Here is a 21159-nt window from a genome sequence, read left to right as displayed (position 1 = left end):
ACTGTACATTCACATCGTTGTACAACAATTACCATCGTCCAACTCCAAAACTTTTTTCATCTTGCAAAACTGAAACTTCCTATCCATTGAACAGTAACTCCCTATTCACCCCTCCTCCTAGCCCCTGGCAACTATCTTTCTATTTTCTTTTTTCTTTTCTATAATATATATATACTTTTAATTTTTATTGGAGTATAGTTGCTTTACAATGTGTTAGTTTATACTGTACAGCAAAGTGAATCAGCTATACGTATACATATATCCCCTCTTTTTTGGATTTCCTTCTCATTTAGGTCACCACAGAGCACTGAGTTCCCTGTGCTATACAGTAGGTTCTCATTAGTTATCTATTTTATACATAGTATCAGTAGTGTATATATGTCAGTCCCAATCTCCCAATTCATTCCACCACCACCCCCGCTTCCCCCTTGGTATCCATACATAAATGTCTGTGTCTCTATTTCTGCTTTGTAAATAAGATCATCTATACCAGTTTATTCAGATTCCATGTATACGCGTTAATATACAATATTTGTTTTTCCCTTTCTGACTTACTTCACTCTGTATGACAGTCCCTAGGTCCATCCATGTCTCTACAAATGACCCAATTTCGTTCCTTTTATGGCTGAGTAATATTCCACTGTATATGTGTACCACATCTTCTTTATCCATTCCTTTGTTGATGGACAGGTTGCTTCCATGTCCTGGCTATTGTAAATAGTACTGCAATGAACACTGGGGTGCATGACTGCTTTAAGCACCTCATTTGAGTGGAATTATATAGTATTTGTCCTTTTTTGCTTGGCTTATTTCACTTAGCATAATGTCTTCAAGGTTTATCCATGTTGTAGCATGTGGACTTTCTTTCCTTTGAAGGCTGAATAATATTCTCTTGTATGTGTATATACCAAATTTATTACTTATTCCTCTGTCCACAGACACTTGCATTGCTTTCACCTTTTGGCTATTGGGAATACTGCTGTTATGAACATGGGTGTACAAATATCTGTTTGTGTCCCTACTTTCAGTTCTTTTGGGTATATATATATTCATAAGCGGGATTACTGGATTATATGTTCATTCTAGGTTTAATTTTTTGAGGAACTGCCAAACTATTTCCATAGCAGCTGTACCATTTTACAGTCCCACAGGACAAGAGTTCCAGTTTCTCTATCCTGGCCAACACTTATTTTCTGGATTTTTTGATAGTAGCCATCCTGATGGTTGTAAAGTGGTATCTTGTGGTTCTGATTTGTGTGTCTGTGGTTCTGATTTGCATTTCCCTAATACTAGCGATGTTGAGCATCGTTCCTTGTGTTTACCAGCCATTTGTATATCTTCTTTGGAGAACTGTCAATTTGAGTTCTTTGCCTATTTGGGGGTGCCCATTTTTTTAAAATCAAGGTAGTAACCACAAGAGCTGCTATTACTTTACAGAACTACCAGAGATATATCACTTTTAATTGCTAACTAATACTGGTAGCAAATAAGTAAGAACTTTAGGAAAATATTTGTCCCACATATCTAATCAAGTTTTGCCTGTCCTTCCTTTGTGTGTTTCATCCGTCTCTTTCTCTCTGTTTCTGTTAACATCATCCTAATCCACTTAGCATCATCTATGCTACAGTTGTTTGTGAGTTTTTTAAAAAGGGTAAAAGCGGGCTTCCCTGGTGGCGCAGTGGTTGAGAGTCCGCCTGCCGATGCAGGGGACGCGGGTTTGTGCCCTGGTCCGGGAAGATCCCACATGCCGCGGAGCGGCTGGGCCCGTGAGCCATGGCCACTGAGCCTGCGCGTCCGGAGCCTGTGCTCTGCAACGGGAGAGGCCACAACAGTGAGAGGCCCGCGTACCGCCAAAACAAAACAAAACAAAAAAAAAAAAAAAAAAAAGGGTAAAAGCATTTAGTAGGTGCTTAATTTAATAACTGATATCTTGACACTGGGCCCAGTTCTACCAGAATGGTAAGAATAGATGGTCATAAATTTCTAGTAGGTTTGTTTTTCTTTACCTCTTTAGCTCCTCCCCCTCAATTCAACAAGGATTTATTATGAACAGGGTGTAAAATCTGAGTTTCTCTCACTCAAACTGTGTGATAGGGGGCAAATCACACTAAACTCTTCTCTATTGGATGACCTAAGTAATCTCTTAGGTTTCTCCTAGTCTTGTCTAGTAAATGTCTTTATGATTCTTGTAACTATTACCAGCTTTTGGATATTAGATGCCTGAATTATCTGAGAACCACATTACCCACAATAAATCATGTTTTTAGATTCTCACTAAACTGTTAGAGTGAGAGATAACAGTCTAACTCAGATCACTTTCTTATTTACTTTTACATATCTCCTTGGGCTTCTTAGATCAACCTAGGACCTAAACTGGAAACCTTTTAAATACAAATATTTAGTTTCTCTACGAATTAGCCATCACTAATAAAGCAAGAATATTTTGAATGGTTAATATCGGGGGTGGGGGTTATTTACTTCTAAAAAGTAGTATTGCATCTTAACAGCATTTAAAAACAAAGGCTGAAAAATGCTGTACTGTGTACTTTTAGTTTTTGATTTCTACTTTTGAAGTTTTATAAATACAAAAAACATCTCACACACCTGAATAGGGTAATATATATTCCAAAGCTAAATATAGTACTTTTTTTGATTAGCTGCCATTTTTGTTCATAACCTCTGTTCTCTTCTTGCTTCATTGAGAATTCACATTAAATTGATTTCAAGTGGACTTCTAAAAGATATGAGTAATTCTTTAAACCAATTTAGTTAATTTTAAGAAATAATGTTATGTGATAGGCTAATGTAGATATAATAGCAAAATTAAGTGAACTATTTTAGATAGATTAAATTTTTGTATTTAATATTTATTGCTGAGTAATTTTTATAAATTGTCCATCTCTTCTATTCCTGCTTCTGTCACTTGTTTGAAAGTCAGTAGTCACTTATTTATGTATAGTCATTTTCTAGGATCTATAAATTTTGTTTTGTTTTTTGTAGTACAACCTTTATAATAAAATTTGTTTGCTTTATGCTCAAATTTTCTAATATTTTAAATAACTTAATTTCTTTTTCTCAGAGATCGAGAAAGTACTTTTAACGTTGCATTTGTCACTGGGAAAACTAGTTTTAATTTATATTGACCTTTTTCTCCTTTGAGCATTTAGTCTGTGTTCAATAAAATGTTGATGACTGCTCTTTAGAAGACAGCTGTACGAAATAAAGTATTATAAATATTCAGCTTTCCTTTCTAAGCATTGTCACCAACAGCTGGGCATCCAGTTTAGCAGAACAGATTTTGCACAGAGAGAGCCTGGCATGTTCCTGAATCAGTTTAGTGAAGGAGACAAAAAATAGTTTCTTATGGATTGGGGACTTATAAAGACATAGAGCATCTGTTCCTCAGTTAAGTCATAGTCTGGTAGCACTGAATCATGTTTAAAGCTAGAATAAGGTGCAAAACTTTTTCACCTTGCTCATACTTTTATTTTAATAGCTAGTGTATTATTTCTGCAAATAATATACTTTCAACATCTCCATTGAAGGTATGTAAATTATTTTCCTTTTATGTATAATTTTTGTTAGTGGTATTTTAAAACACACAAATATATTAATTTTTTACTAAGATTATTTTATAATATAACTTTAGTGTTTGAATTGTATAATGGTGCATATATATAAAACTACATATATAAAAATCCATCTAAATATTTAATTATGATTTCATCTTGATATATGCTATCAAAAAATCAGTTTCATCATTGTGAAAATTGCTTTCTTCATAGGTATTCTACTTTAGTTGGTGAAAGTAACTTAGAATCTTTGTTTATATAGATTACTCTTAAATACTTGGCTACTTAAAGCATATTAAATCTAAGATGTCTTTAACTATTTTGTTTGCAGTGTTAAAAGATCACTGAAATTGGATGATCTGTTAAAAGCAAATGTAAGTATTTACTTATGAGTTTGTAATTTCATAATAAGATTGTGTTTTTAATTTTTTGACAGCTAATTTACCCTTATACTAAATGTAAAAAGTATCAAAAAAACCCACTGTGACATAATTGTTATTGGTACACCATTTTCTACATATAAAATTTGTAATCTAATATATGGAAATTCCTGGCCAGCTTGAGGTTTTTATTTAAAGGGCAAATTATTTGAAGCCTTAATGAAATAATTTAGTAGAAATTAATTCACTATTTGTAGAAAAAAAATGCTCTGCCACTTAAATGCAGATAAATAAAGATGGAACAGTGGCAGTGCTTTAATCTGCATTCTCTAATCTGCTAAAATGAAATAAAAGCATTAACAACATTTTTATATCAAAAAGATAATTACCCCCTCAGCTACGCTGGCATGAATAAACAATTAAATACTAACACTGTAATAAATTTCACTGTGGTTGTCACAACAAGAATAAAATTGTACTGTTGCTATTACTTTTTGTAAATCTCATCATAGCACATTACCAATACCAGCATATCATGACATATGCTAGTTTATTATCTTTTCATTACCAATATTGGATCTAGATACAGACACTAATACTGGGATACTTATGGCCTTAGTAATCTTAAATGCAAGTAAATTGGTGAGAAAGTAAATTAAAACAAATAGCTAGTCAGTAAATGGGCTCCTATGTGAGATCCCATATGAGAATGCCATTTCAAGAAATGGGTTTTATATGGAATTTCTCTTCAGAAGACTCACTGGTATTTAACAATTTACCATTTTTAAAAATTCCTAGATGCTTTTTTTAAAAATTTAAACAAAGGTGGCAGAATACTGCAATGCCACTAAAAAAATCATTAGCAGTGTAATTAGCAATTTAGAACACTATTATCCAACTTGTTCTGTACAGAATGCAGCTGTGACTGTAATTTTGCATCTGTTTCTTTGGTCAGAATGGTATTTTGGTAGATGAGTAGTCCAGCTTGAAATGAAATACTGTTCTTTCCTGCCCCAAAACTGTTCTTTGGGAGGTGGTAACATCATTTGAATGGAAGAGAATGGCCATTTAGGAATTCATCCTTTTCATAAAGTACAGTTGTCGTCATGGCAAGCTTTCTATCCATTTTTTCTCCAGATTAGGATGTGTCAAGGTAGCCAGTGACACAGCTAATATCCTGTATTAGAAAAATACATTGTTATGTTTGGCCCAATTCTGTACCTTTAAACCAGTTGACTTAGCTTGGTACCACATGGCCACCAACTGCTAAATGCAGGTTCCTAGCATCCTAGCCTGGGCCTTCAACATTTCTGTTTTCTAACCTATTTCTAATATTTATTATTATTTCTGATATTTTCAGCTTTTGTATCTTGCCTCATAATTTGTTTGCAGCTCTTAGATCTGACAGCTTTGGCTCTGGTGCTAAATCTAGGCTTCTCTCTTTAGCTACATTTATGCTTCTATCCATTCCCAGTAACAGCTAAGCCCTGAAGCAGCCTGGTTCCCAAGAATCTGCCTACATGCCAGTGATCCCACTGAGGCTGCCTTAGTCCGTACAAAGGAAAATTACCTATAACTCTAAGAGCACCTAATTGCTGTGAAGCTATAGAGGAACTAGTAGTAACTTTGTGGTCATTTTGCCTTACCCATATGATGCTGAAGGAAGAAGGCTCTGGTGTCCAAGGAAAGGAGATGGCTTTTATATGCCAGTTGGTTGAAGTGGAGCCTGTTCATTCTAAACAACTGGTGTTTTCTCTCCCAGCAATAATTAGAACTACCAAATACCAGTGTTCCCAATGTGGCTACAGACCTTCATGGAGATTAATGCTCCATGATGTTAGGGCAAGTCTGCAAAAGTAATTTTCCTTATGATTCCCCTAATAGGGAAAACAGAGGTATGGATCATTCCCTGTTATCTTCCTTTAATATATATAGAGTATATACTATGAGTACTACTACTTGCTGAACCTCTCAAATTGTTGGGGGGTAATGAGTGATGAAGGTTTTGATTTATCATTACCTGCAATATTGGGGTTGCTGAAGTTATTGCCCTCCAAGCACTGTTTCTAGATGAATTTTCAGAAACAAAGTGGAATTATTTATTACAAACTGTTGCCAATGGCAGTCCAGATGAATTTATAGGGACAGCTGGCTACCTGGTTATATACCTAGCCAGCTTGACCTAATCTCTTTCAGGCTACTTCAGAGAAGGAATGGGAGAAGCAGATGCTGCAGATTGGGAAGGGAAGGCGCATACTTCCTACCAAGGCCAACTCAATAGGCATGCTGCTAGAATGAATGCAGTGCAGGTTTGGGGGAGGTTTGCTGATTTGGACATACATACCCAGTCGAAATTATTCCCTTACCGTTAGTAGGATAGTTCTAAGTCTGATTATTCCCATGGCCTAACCTTATCTCTCTGAGATAAGGCTTTTACTGACTCCTGAAATTAGAAAGAACTTGGGACTTCAGGGCATTAGGAAATATTATAGCTCATATTCTGTAGGCTTACTTATTGATTTGGCTCATCTGCTCCTTTTTCTCCCCCTCCCTCCCTCTTCTTCCCTTCCTTCCTTACCTTTTTATTATGGAAACTTTCAAACATACACAAAAGTAGAGACAATAATACAGTGAACTACCATGTAACCATCACCCAGCTTCAAAAATTATTAACATTTTGCTTCATCTATTTATATATATATATGTACACACATATTAATGTATATATGTGTGTATGTATCTGTATTTTTTTTCCTGGAATTTAGCAAATCCCAGACATGTTATTTCATCAGAATATTCTTCAGTATGCATTTCTAACAGATAATGACTTCTTTCATAACTATAGAGCCATTATCATACCTTACAAAATAAGAAGTAATTCCTTAATAAAATCTTTTTAAAATTATTATTTATTTATTTGGTTGTGCCAGGTCTTAGTTGTGGCTCATGGGCTCCTTAGTTGCAGTGCATGGGCTCCTTAGTTGTGGCATGCAAACTCTTAGTTGCGACATACGTGTGGGATCTAGTTCCCCGGCCAGGATCGAACCCGGGCCCCCTGCATTGGGAGCACAGAGTCTTTACCACTGCACCAGCAGGGAAGTCCCAATAATATCTTTCACCCAGTTTATATTCACATTTCTATAGTTGCTTCAAAATGTCCTTTTACAGTTGGCTTATTAAAATCAGGATCCAAACAAGGTTTACACATTGTAGTGGTTCTTAAGAACCTTGAGATTTTTTTTCCCCCAACTCCTTTTAAATCTTTTAAAATCTCACTCTTTTTCTTGTAATTTATTTTTTGGAAAAAACTGAAATATTTTTTCCATATTTCACATTCTAGATTTGGTTGATTGTTTTCTTGTGGTGTCCTTTAAGTGATTTCTCTAATCTTCATATTTCCTATAAAACTCATAGTTAAAACTAGAGGCTTGGTTAGATTGTGGTTCATATTTTGATAAGAATGCCTCATAGGTAGTCTGTGTAGTTCCTGTCTCATCACCTCAGGAGGCACAAAATGGTCTTGGTTTTACCAGCCTGATCCACCCATAATAAAATTCTCCGTCAATCTTTTCTCCTAATTTTTTTTAAATGCCTTGATGATTATTTTATAGATTCCTTATTTCACTACAGTTATCAAATATTGATTCCTTTTTTTTTTACCTTTTGATTTTGGAGAATTTTGATTATGGAGAATGCACTGCCCATTACCCAGCTTCAGTAATTATCAACACAAGTCTAATCTTATTTCATTTATATTCCCACGCATACTTCAGTATCCCCCATACTAGATGATTTGAAGCAAATCTCAAACATCATCCATATCATCCTAAATACTTCAGTAATTATTTCTAAAAGATAGACTTTAAAAAAACTATAATAGTATTATCAGGGCTTCCCTGGTGGCGCAGTGGTTGAGAATCTGCCTGCCAATGCAGGGGACATGGGTTTGAGCCCTGGTCTGGGAAGATCCCACATGCCGCGGAGCAACTAGGCCCGTGAGCCACAACTACTGAGCCTGTGCATCTGGAGTTTGTGCTCCGCAACAAGAGAGGCCGCAACAGTGAGAGTCCTGCACACCGTGATGAAGAGTGGCCCCCGCTCGCCTCAACGAGAGAAAGCCCACACACGGAAACGAAGACCCAACACAGCCAAAAATAAATAAATAAATAAATAAATTTTTTTTAAAAAAAAGTATTATATCTCTCAGAATGAATTCCTTAATCATCAAATGGACATCTTTGTTCAAATTCGCAATTATCTCATACACTTTGTGACAGTTCAGTTCTCTTTTTTTAATTTTAGCGTTTTTTATTGAGATATAATTCATGTAATATAAAATTCATAATTTTAAAGTATACACCCGTGGTTTATTATATACTCATTACATTGTGCAGCCATCACCACTATCTGATTTTAGAACATTTCCATCACCCCAAAAAGAAATCCATTCCTATTAGCAGTTAGTCTCAATTTCCTCCTCCCTACCCCCCCAGTCCCTGGCAACTAATAATTTATTTGCTGTCCTTATGGATTTGCCTATTCTGTACATATTATATAAATGGAACGGTACAATATGTGACTGACTTTCATTTAGCATAACATTTTCAGGGTTTATCCATGTTGTCACATGTAACAGTACTTTATTCCTTTTTATGGCTGAATCATATTCTTTTGTATGGGTATATCACCTTCTGTTTATCCATTCCTCAGCTGAAGGACATTTGGGTTGTTTCCACTTTTTAACTATTATGAATAATGTTGTATATAACATTCTTGTACAATGTTTTGTATGAACATGTTTTCAGTTTTCTTGATTACATACCTAGGGGTGGAATTGGTGGGTCATACGGTAATTCTAACTTTTTGCAAAATTGCCAAACTCTTTTCTACAGCAGCTACACCATTTTACATTCCCACTATCAGTGTATGAGAGTTCCACTTTCTCCACATCCTCAACAACACTTGTTATTTTCTGAATTTTTGATTCTAGCCACCCTACTGGATGTGAAGTGCTATCTTATTGTGGTTTTAATTTGCATTTCCCTGATGATGTTGAACATCTTTCCATGTACTTATTGGCCATCTGTGTATTTTTTTTGGAGAAATATCTGTTCACAACTTTTGCCCATATTTTAATTGGGTTGTCTTTTTACTGTTGAATTGTAAGAATTCTTTATACTGTTACCTTGTCAGATATATGATTTGCATATACTTTCATCAATTCTGTGTGTTGTCTTTTCACTTTCTTGATAGTATCCTTTGATACACAAAAGTTTTAAATTTTGATGAAGTCCAATTTACTTTTTCTTTGATTGCTTGTGCTTTTGGTGTCATATCTAAGAAACTGTTGTGCAGTCTATGGTAATGCAAACATTCACTATGTTTCTTTCTAAGAGTTTTATAGTTTTAGCACTTACATTACATTTAAGACCTTATTGAGTTCATTTTTGAACATGGTATGAGGTTAGGGGCATGTGGATATTCATTTGTCCTAGCATTGTTGAAAAGCTATTATTTCCCCCATTGAATGGCCTTAGAACCCTTGTTGAAGATCAGTTGATTATAAATTCATGGATTTATTTCTGGACTGTCAAATCTATTCCATTTGGTTGTAGATCTGAACTTTTGCCACTACCATGCTGTGTTGATTACTATAAGTTTTCAAAAAGAAAGTTTTTAATTACTATAAATTTGAAATTAGGAAGTGTGAGTCCTCCAACTTTGTTCTTTTTCAAGATTGCTTCTGTTGTTCCATATGCCTTGCAATTCCTGGTGAATTTTAGGGTCACCTTCTCATTTCTGAAAAAGAAAAATTTATACTTTTGATAGGAATTACACTGAATCTGCCATTTTAAAATTAGTAATTCTTCTGAACCATGAACACAGGATCTATTTCTATTTATTTTGATTTTCTTTAATTTTTTTCAACAATGTTTTGTAGTTTTCAGTATACAAGTCTTATACTTTTGGGTTATATTTATTCCTCAGTGTTTTATTCTTTTTGGTGATAATGTAAATGGTTTTTTGTTTTTTTGTGTGTGGTACGTGGGCCTCTCACTCTTGTGGCCTCTCCCATTGCGGAGCACAAGCTCCGGACGCACAGGCTCAGCAGCTATGGCTCACGGGCCTAGCCGCTCCGCGGCATGTGGGATCTTCCCGGACCGGGGCACAAACCCGTGTCCCCTGCATTGGCAGGCGGACTCTCAACCACTGTGCCACCAGGGAAGCCCTGTAAATGTTTTTATAATTTCCCTTTAGATCAGTCATTGCTAGTGTATAGATACACAGCTAATTTTTGTATATTGATCATGTATTGTGTAACTTTGCTGAACTCGTGTATTAGCTCTAATACTTTCTTATAGATTTTTTAGGGTATTCTATATATCAGATCATGTCATTTTTCTTTCCCATCAGATGCATTTTTTTCTTATTCTTGCTTATTGCCCTGGCTTGAACCTCCAGAACAATGTTGAGTAGAGTGGCAAGAACAGATATCATTGCCTTGTTCCTGATCTTAGGGGGAAAGCATCCAGTCTTTTACCATTAAATATGATGTTAGCTGTGAGTTTTTCCAAAATGCCCTCTGTCAGATTGAGACACTTCCCTTCTATTCCTAGTTTGATGATTATTTTTTATTATGAAAGAATTGTATTTTTGTCAAATGCTTTTTTGCATCTATTGAGATGATTGTGTGGGTTTTTTTCCTTTATTCTATTAATATGATGTATTATATTGATTGGTTTTTATATATTGAACCAACCTTGCTTTCACAGGATAAATCCCACTTGGTTGCAATATATAATTCTTATTTTTCTCTGGTTTCAGTTTGCAGGAATGTTGAGGATTTTTGCATCTGTATTCATAAGGGAGATTAGTCTGTAGTTTTCTTTTAAGGTGTTTGTCTGGTTCTGGTATCAGAGTAATGTGGTCTCATAGAATGCGTTAGGAAGTGTTCCCTGTTTTTGATAGAGTCTGAGAAGAATTGGTGTCAATTCTTCTTTAAATGTTGGTAGGATTCACCAGTGAAGCTCTCCAGTCCCACGCTTTTCTTTTTGACAAGCTTTCTGAATTGATCTAATCTCTTTACTTGCTATTGATGGATTCCAATTTTCCATTTCTTCATGATTCAGTCCTGGTAGGCTGTGTATTTTGGGGAATTTGTCCATTTCATCTAGATTATCTAATTTGTTGGTATACAGTTGTTCATAGTATCCCCTTATAATACCTTTTATTTCTCCAAGGTCAGCTGTAATATCCGCCCCCCATTCCTGATTTTAGTAATTTGATTCTCATTTCTTTCTTAGTCAGTCTAGATAAAGGTTTGTCAATTTTCTTTTCAAAGAAGCAACTTTTAGATTCATTGATCTTCTCTATTTTCTTATTTTACATTTCATTTGTTTTCTCTTTAATATTAGTATTTATTATTTCTTTCCTTCTGCTTCCTTTGGTTTTAGTTTGCTCTTGTTTCTTAAGGTGGAAGGATAAGTTATTGATTTGAGAGCTTTCTTCTTTCTTAATGTAAGTGTTTAACTTTCTCTCTGAGTACTGCTTTCTCTTCATCCCGTAAGTTTTTACATGTGTTGTGTTTCATTTTCATTCTCCTCAGTGTATTTCTAATTTCCCTTTTGATTGGTTATCTAGGAGTTTGTTAATTTCCATGTATTTTTGTATTTTCCAAATGTCCTTCTTTCTTTAATTTCTGATTTTATTCCATTGTGATTAGAAAACATTCTTTACATGATCCAAATCTTTTTAAATTTACTGAGATTTGTTTTATGGCCTAACATACCTTCTATCCTGGCTAATGTTACATATGTACTTGAAAAGAATGTGTATTCTGCTTTCGTTGGGTGGAGGGTTCGATAGATGTCTATTAGGTCTTATTGGTATATAGTGTTGTTCAAGTCTTCTGTTTCCTTGCTGATTTTCTGTCTAGTTGGTCTATCCATTGTTGAAAGTGGGATACTGAAGTTTCCAACTATTATGGTTGAATTTTCTATTTTTTCCCTCAATTCTGCCTGTTTTTGCTCCTTGTATTTTGGGGCTGTCTTGTTAGATGTGTATGTGTGTGTGTGTTTATAATTGTTATATCTTCTTTTTTTCAGTATCAGTAAGTCTTTATTCATTGTGTTTTCTTGGAGAAAAGAAGAGGAAGGGGAAAGGATCAGCATATAGCAGAAGTATATAGCAAAAGTATAGCAGAAAGGGAAGCAAGTATCCATTAAAACCATAAACACACACTGGTGATAGATTCACCAAAGCCCAAGGGAGCTCAGTCTTCTGTAGTTCAGGAATGAGAGGAGGGTATCAGGGAAAGAACAAACAGGTTCATGCTATCTTTCCCTCCTTATAAATTCAACAGTTAGCACAAAGCTTTGGTTTCTAGTAGTAAACATAGAGTTACATTTGTCCATCTCTTATTAAACATAAGTTTTGACTTAATTTTTTTGCATCTGCATGAAAGCTCCCGAGTGACTTGGATATATACATTCATCTTCCCTCTCTTGGTTTCCTACCCCATCTTTCTACATGAAAGCCCCCCATTGCTTCTCTCAATCTGTAATAGGAGATTAAGTAGGTTTGGTCCATCCATATGCCAGTGTAAGTGTTTTGCATGAATCTTATCAAGGAATAGTCTTGACTCACAAGGTTTGGCACAAGGGATGACATCTTCCTAACTTCTTCAGGTTTTTTTATACAAATCATTCAGGAGTTGTGGAGACACTCAAGAATCTAATGAGTATGTCTGTGTAGTGTAGGAGTCAAGTTTTTAGGACAGAAGATCTGGTCTAAAATAGGAAATAGGGAAAGGAGAACAAAAAAAAAAAAAAGGATGATCTAAGTCTTTCCCTTTTTTTCAGCTTTATTGAGTTATAATTGACCAAAATATAAGATATTTAAAATGTACAATGTGATGATTTGATGTATATATTGTGAATACACACACACACACACACACACACACACACACACACACATCGTAAAAGGATTCCTCCCATCAAATTAATTAATGCATCCATCACTTCAAATTTTTCTTTTTTTCTTTTTCTTTTTTGGTGAGAACGTTTAAGTTCTACCCTTTTAGCAAATTTCAGTTACTGTATGATACAGTGTTATCAGTTATAGTCACCATGTTATACATTAGATTCTCAGATGTATTCATCTTATAACTGAAAGTTTGTACCCTTTATCAACCTCTTTTTATTTCCCCCATCCCCCAGCCACTAACAACCACTTTTTTACTCTCTATTTCTGTGAGTTGGACTTTATTTTTTTCCCCTATTAAGTGATACCATGCAGTGTTTGTCTTTCTGTCTCTGTCTTATTTCACTCAGCATAATGTCCTCCAGGTTCATCCATGTTGTCACTAATAACAGGATTTCCCACTTTAAGAAGAGTGGCCCTAAGATGATATTCCAGATCCCTTTGGCTGGTATACAGTCCTCTGAAAGATACTTTGTCTTTTTTGCTTTCAATACAAAAAGAAATTTGTAAACAATTAAAAACCCAGAAGAACATTTAGAAAGATCAATACATTGTATTTACATAGTCTGAGTGACCTAACGATCACCAAATCAGCAACTGTCCAGCTTTATAAATCTAAGACAAATAAAATGTTTAAATGGAAAATTAGCACATGAAAAAATGTTCAACATCATTAGTCATTGGAAATACAAATTAAAACCACAAAGGAATACCATTCCCACTCACTTGAATAGCTAAATAACAACAACAAAACAGAATGGCTTTAAAAATCAACCCTGGAATGTCTAAAACAACCTAAGGGTTGGTGAGGATGTGCAGCATTTGGAACTCTCTCATTTATTGATTGTAATTTAAAATGATACAAACACTTGAGAGAACTATTTAGCCTTTATTTTATATATAGAAAATAAATCTATATCCATCCTATAGTCTGGCAATTCCATTCCTGGGCTTCCTAAATAAATAAAATCATATATCCACAAAAGACATATACAAAAATGTTCTTTAGCCCCTTAATTCGTAATAGCCCCAAACTGGAAATAACCCAAATGTCCTTCAACAGGAGATTAGAAAAACAAATTCTGGTACATTTATACAAAGGAATAGTAAAATTAAAAGGAACACAATCTTACCACTCACAACAACATAGATGATCTCAAAAACACATTGAAAAGAAGAAGCCAAACACAAGAGTTATGTATTTAATTTATATGAAGTTCAAGAATAGGCAAAAATAGCTATGGTTATAGGAATTAGAAAGTGGTTGCTTCTGGGCTGCAGAGTGGGAATTGAGTGGAAATGGGTACAAGGGAATCTTCTGGGATGACAGAAATGTTCTTCATCTTGGGTGGTGGTGGCATCAGTGTATATATACAGTTATCAGAACTCAGCAAGCCAGACAACTTAAGATCTGTGTATTTTATTGTAAGTAAATCATACTTCAATAAACAAAAATATATTTGAGGTAGGATTCACTTTCTATTCTGAAAAAATAGGAGGACATATGAAGGAATGATAATAGCCATGAAAATATATCTTTAAAAACTTATTGAAGACTACAGTGCAAGAGAGTAACAAAATGGTCATGTCTTTAATATTAAAATTAATATTTTAATGTCTTAAAATTGTGGAACAGTAGTGTGCACAAATAGAAACACCAGTGTATCAACTTTTTAGCCAATGTTTTATTTTTCCTGTTAAAATATTTTTATCAAAGTAAAATTTATAGATTGTGAAATTCACAGATCTTGAGTGTACAGTTCAATGAGTTTTAACAAATGTATATCCCTGGGTATCAAACACCCAATCAAGAAATAGAACATTGTCATCAGCACAGATCTAATATATTGGTTATATCCTTTCCCTGATGTCCCTGTAAGATCACGGGGTAAGTGCAAAATGCTTTTGTTCTCTATAACTACCATTAGAAATAACAAAACCTAAATATTATTAGAGTCATTAAGGGTGATAATTGTGGCAACTGATAAAAAGTTAGTTGATATTTAGGACTCTTCTAGGAACCCTAGGCCCAAATCGTGACAAATCCCTGAGACAGCTAGTATTTAAAATTTTCTAATGTAAATTCTATAATAAGTACTAGTGATGTATAATACTGCCTTAGGTGAAACATTCCAATAACCTAATTAACCAGTATAAGATTATAAAGAATTGTCTCCCTTTAGCTACCCTAATTTTTCTTTTGCTTCTGGTTGTCCAAATACCTACAGTACCTGTATTTTTAAATATTTCAGTGTTAGCATAGTCTAGTAGTTCATAATAATAATAGCAGATCCATTATATCCCACATTTCATCCTGAAAGAACCCTTAGTTAGTACTTTCTAGACTATAATAGGTAAAAATATATAAAATACAGGTACCTTTTTGGTAGAATATGCTTTAAACAAGGTGATGAAGCAAGCTACAATTTGTGAAACATATTGAAGGAGAATGTCATATATATTTGAAATTCTGGAGAGAACATTGATTTCTTTTTTTCTGGGCAGAAAAATCAATGACCAAATTTTAGTTTTGCTAATGTACAAGGTTTGACCTTACAGAAAGTACAGTGGCATTTGGACTGATCCTAGACAGAATCTTTTTTTTTTTTTAGTGTGGTATTAAATAATGTTGTCAATAAATATTACAAGCAGTTGTAAATTATTATAGAAAGTAGTTGTGACTTATCTGATTTCTATATCCTTATATTTTGTTTGCATCCTGAATTCTTTCCTTTCTCTAGCCAAATCTGTTCTTCTCACTTTTTCTTCCTCTATTTTTCTAAAGGACCTGGTAGGTAGCACTCATCATTGCTGAATGGAAAGAGTTCCAGACTTCTCAATTAGTAGCTCAGTCTTCTCTCAAATCCCAGTCTTCTTAACTCTTCCTTTTGTAGGAGACTAATAAGAAGACCAAGTCCTTCAACGTTTGGGCGTTGGCAGAATGGAAATTCTTAGGATTCTAGGATCACTTTTAAGCATCTTCAGAGTTTAAAAATTAGAGGACCTTGGTTAAACTTTGAGAGAAAAAGAACTTAAAGAAGTAAGACTATGCATTTGTGTGTATCAGTAGGCAGACATATAAAAATGCATTATTTACTGAAGAATATTTAGTGGGATAGTAGGGAAAGGTAGATTTTCTTTTTTCCCTCTAAGTACATTACGATTGTAGACATATATTTTCCTTTTTAATCAACACAGATAACCAAAAAAAAAAAAGAAAGAAAGAAAGCAAAAGAGAAGACAGTATTTTTAAGGTGAGGGGGAAAAATTTATATATATATATATATATATATACACACACATATATATATATATATACACACACACACACATGCATGCGCACACACACACCAAGACTTATTTTACAAAAGCTAGAAAATTGTTTTCAAGGAGAAATGTATGATCTGCAGTTGCAATATTTAGATACTTGGCAATTGGAAAAATAATTTTTGGTGAAAATAGGAAAACAGATTGACATAAATGTACATTAGGGTAGTGACTTTCATTTCTTGTACATACACAGTGAAATATTTCTGGGCAATAAATTCTTAGAAAAGTGGGGTTGGATTGGATAAATGTCATAGTTTATGACTGAATACTTATAAGCAGCTGAAAACTCAACATGGAGAGGTAATAATAACCACCTGTTAAAGAGACTTAAAACTCTTTCACCTTACAAAAAAGATTACTTTGAAGATATAACTTGATATTGTAGTTTGATTTTTTTTAAATATTGGTTATATTTGTGGCTACTGTGGATACATAAAATAAAAAATATAATGCCTTTTTTCCCCCAATACAAAGAAGTATCTATCATTTAAAATCTTACCTGTAAAAAAAAAAAAAATTGATGCTATAGATTCTGGAACTAATACCAAGATTATTGAAAAAGGTGACATAGCCACTATTTCTGCCATGGTGTCTTGAAAATAAAGAATAGGTGACAATGGAGAATTATATAACTATTTCAAGTCAGCAGCCAAGCTAAAGTTTAATTCTACAGTGTTGGCAACATATCCTGAACCTTCAGACCTTTCCTTTATCCCTAAATCCACCCTGTGCTGTCTGTTTCACCTCTAGATTTCAGGTTTTTCATACCTTTTATTTTCAGTTATCTAAGCCTCACCCTTCCTCTTCACAAGAATCCTTCTGTGAGATTACTGCAGCCCACTTTGGTTTTCCCTCTTCTCTGAATTTCTGTAACAAGCATACTACCTTTAGACCTGTCCTCTGCTGTTTATGAGGCCAGAGCAATTTGTTCTCTTCCTGTATACACATTAGTTAGCAAATGCTGGGTGATTAGTAAGCATTATAGAAAATACGTTTAAAAAGAATTCAGAAGAGCAAGCAATTAATAGTGTGATAATGGGTGTTTGGAGGAAGTGGATTATGAATGAGGCCCCAAACCAAAGAAAGACTAGCTGAGACCCAAATGTGCATAACCTAAGTGACTGGGACTAAAGGCGTCAGTTAATAATAGATGAATGAACCAGTGAACAAATGAGTATATTCTTTTTTTTTTTTTTTTTTTTTTTTGCGGTATCAGGCCTCTCCTGTTGCGGAGCACAGGCTCTGAATGTGCAGGCTCAGTGGCCATGGCTCACGGGCCCAGCCGCTTCACGGCATGTGGGATCTTCCCGGACCGGGGCACGAACCCATGTCCCCTGCATCGGCAGGTGGACCCTCAACCACTGCGCCACCAAGGAAGCCCCAAATGAGTGTACTCTGAATAGAGTGGCCTGGCTAAGTTTACTGGGCTGTTTCTTTTAAATCATTCATTCATCATACATTTTTGAGTTCTATAGTACAAGGATGAAGTAATATGTATTTTCAGAAACTTAAATACTAATGGGGTATACAGAAATGTAATAAATTATTAGAATTTACTAACTCCAGTAAGAGGTATGAACAAGGTCTATGGGAACACAGAGGAGGAAGCTGCAGAGAGGATTGTGTAGAATAGATCAAATTCTCAAAGGCCTTAAATGCCATACTCAATTGTTTGAACATTCTTTTTGTTTTATCATTAAGATACTGTGTCAGAGCAACTTTGTGAAGGTTAAGGACACCACTAATCCTTCCTAGGGTTTCCCTGTGGGTCTTACTAAGAGACACTTCTGAGATTTTCTCTGGTCTAGGCCCATAATTATACTTCACGTTCAGCTAACAACAAATGTCAGGATGTAATTGGGAGAGTCAGCTATCTCTACTTGTTTGGAAATACCATCTCAGAATGTAGTAACCATTTAATGTTAAAATTTCATAAAATCAAATTGAGATGCCCTAATCAGTATGGAGACCAGGAAAATGTACATACCTTGAAATAACAGTGTTCACTTTGAAGATAATAATTGTGTATATTTAAAATCCGAAAAGAAAGATCAAGGAAAAGAGTATTAGTTTGAATTTTGCGAGTTTTTCAAATGTATTTCCAAAGATCTGTAACTAAACATAAGTATTTTTGTCCCAAATTAATATTTATTTCTAGTCATTTGATTCTTCAAAAATCACAAGGAAGATAAGTGTTACAGCCTATTCTCCAACAACTGGAACCTGTCAAATTAGCCCATTTGCTTCTCCCACAAGCTCTAAAGAACAAGAGAACAAAAATGGACCATCAGATGGTTAGTTGAAAATTCTTTTCCATTTATTGTGAGATTTTTCTAGTTATTGGTTAAATCAGAATTTTGATTTAATAATAGGTGGATCTTGCTGCAGCTGATTTTTCTCTTTTTTCTTAAAGAATTCAACATAGAAAAGACTAGAATATAGGTAACACTTGGGACATAAATGTAAACTTTATAGGCAGTTATTTTAAAATGCTACTGCAGACTTTGTTCTCTTACTATCCCATCCATTAAATAGAAATTATGGCCTGACTGCCTTCAGCCACTATCAATTATAATGGTATAGCCCCTTAACAAGCTATCCATCATGTGCATAAATTAAAGGGCACATAATTCAGGTAATGCTACACTACAATTTAAGAATGATACTTCTGAATGTTATTTTTATCCATGTTATCCGTTTAGTTTTTCCACATTTCCTGTGTCTTTATAGCTTGCTTTTATTTATTATATTTCATCCTCTTTACTATTTTAAATGCATTTGCAAAAGGTTTTTAGAATTTTCCATTAGAGAGTAACCTAATTTTAATATGAAATTCTTTATTCTAAAATATTGTTAGTTTAATTTTGACCACACATATTTCTTATTCTCTGGTAGTTTATTTCTAAAATATTCATTTAAAAGATAGAAATCTAGGCATGTCTCCTTCCTGACTGTCCTCTGTAGTTTGTCTGTGAGAACTGCTGATAGCAATATGTCTTCAGGAAATGCCAAAATTGGGCACCGTGCCCCCCAGTTCAAAGCAACTTCTGTAATGCCAGATGGTCAGTTCAAAGATATCAGCCTATCTGACTACAAAGGAAAATATGCTGTGTTCTTCTTTTACCCTCTTGACCTCACCTTTGTGTGCCCCACGGAGATCATTGCTTTCAATGATAGGGCAGAAGAATTTAAGAAACTCAACTGCCAAGCGATTCGTGCTTCTGTGGATTCGCACTTCTGAAACCTGGCATGGATCAACACACCCAAGAAACAAGGAGGACTAGGACCCATGAACATTCCCTTGATACCAGACCCCAAGCGCACCATTGCTCAGGACTATGGGGTCTTAAAGGCCGATAGAGGCATCTCATTCAGGGGCCTTTTTATTATTGATGATAAAGGTATCCTTCGACAGATCACCATAAATGACCTTCCTGTTGGCCTTTCTGTGGATGAGACACTGAGACTAGATCAGGCTTTCCAGTTTACTGACAAACATGGGAAAGTGTGCCCAGCTGGCTGGAAGCCTGGCAGTGATACCATCCAGCCTGATGTCCAGAAAAGCAAAGGATATTTCTCTAAGCAGAAGTGAGCACTGGGCCATTTTAGGGCCAGGCTGAAGTAGATGGCCATGAGAACAAAACCTTTTTTGTACTATTGTCATGCTTAAAACACAAGATCTTACACTCAGCCCAGATGTGGTGTGGGACAGGACAGGCCTTTCCTGCAGCGGTTGGGGAGGCCAGCCTTTCTTCCTCTGGAGGGAATGGCCTGAGCTGTATTATGGGGCAGGCAAACTGATGTGTATAGTAGTAGGGTATCACTTTTGGTCTTCTGTAGTTTTATTAAACTTGAGCTGAGAAAAATAAAGATATAGAAATCTAGATTTCATAGGTTTAATTTTTAATATTGTAAAAGGTCATGAATCAGTGACATGTCAAGTTTTTATAATATAAAATATTAAATAGGTTTAAATTTAATAAAATATATTTTAGATATGCTGTGATTAGCCTGATTCATATTTACTATTTAATATTTGAGTGCTAAGCATGTACTAGAAACTACAGAGAAACAAAGAAATCTCCTCATTTTACCTAATTTGTTGTAATGAAACCTATAATGAGATCTTAAACTTTTGAATGACTTTTATTTTACTTTAATCAGGTGCTTTTAATCTTAAAGCTATCACTACTAGGTTTGCTTTCACAAAAATATATGAAGATTTATGTGTTTTCTTCAAGCTCTATATAGTTCTGGGGGTTTTTTCATTTGCTTGATATATCTTTTGTTTAAAATTAAAAATTAGTGTCTTAGAGATAGAACATCTCTATCCTGGAATGTGAACAGATTTCAAGTGGATACATACTCAATTTCCATATTGAAATTAAATATGGACTTAAGGGAACATTTCTTTTGCCCATAAAAAGATTGGTCACATGATCTCGGTTGACATTTAAGTGGATAATTATCACAGATTATAGTACTAGGTAAGCTCTTTTTTAAAAAGTCATATAGCAAGGGTTCCTGGGGTGCTGGTAATATTCTATTTCTATGTGATGGTTATGCGAGTTCACGCTATAATTATTCATTAAACTGCACATACGTGTTTTATGTACTCTTTGATATATAGATCACACATACAGAAATCTCAAAATAGAATTCTGTGTAGAATCTTATATCGGATTATGTCATTTGTAATCATTACATTGCTTTTCCTAATATGTCATCTTATATATGTTTTAGAAATAGGAAAGCCTGGGTCTTATAAAGTAATTTAAGTTCCAAATGAAGTCATAACTTCTGTTAACAATTCTCACTTTTTGAATATTGTACAAAACATAAGGTACAATTTAAATAAGCACTTTTACTTAAATAGCATTTTCAAGGACATT

General features: G+C 34.5%; 1 protein-coding gene and 1 pseudogene across 2 annotated transcripts in view; both read left to right on the top strand.

Moving 5' to 3' along the window:
• ITGB3BP (integrin subunit beta 3 binding protein) overlaps positions 1 to 21159 on the top strand; it is a 90782-nt gene that overhangs the window by 17625 nt on the left and 51998 nt on the right. For both annotated transcript variants that reach the window (XM_027113973.1, XM_027113974.1), the window contains exons 2-3: positions 3904 to 3946; positions 18426 to 18561. In XM_027113973.1, the coding sequence (XP_026969774.1) occupies positions 3904 to 3946; positions 18426 to 18561 (179 nt within the window). The remainder of the gene's footprint in view (positions 1 to 3903; positions 3947 to 18425; positions 18562 to 21159) is intronic.
• LOC113624307 (peroxiredoxin-1 pseudogene) lies at positions 1348 to 20131 on the top strand (annotated as a pseudogene).

The sequence above is a fragment of the Aethalodelphis obliquidens genome, unplaced genomic scaffold (assembly GCF_003676395.1).
Source record: "Aethalodelphis obliquidens isolate GAN/ISIS:26980383/991018 unplaced genomic scaffold, ASM367639v1 scaffold13, whole genome shotgun sequence".
NCBI classification, from domain to species: domain Eukaryota; kingdom Metazoa; phylum Chordata; class Mammalia; order Artiodactyla; family Delphinidae; genus Aethalodelphis; species Aethalodelphis obliquidens.
Note: the sequence above shows the minus strand (reverse complement) of the source record. Positions and strands in the feature narration are given on the sequence as shown.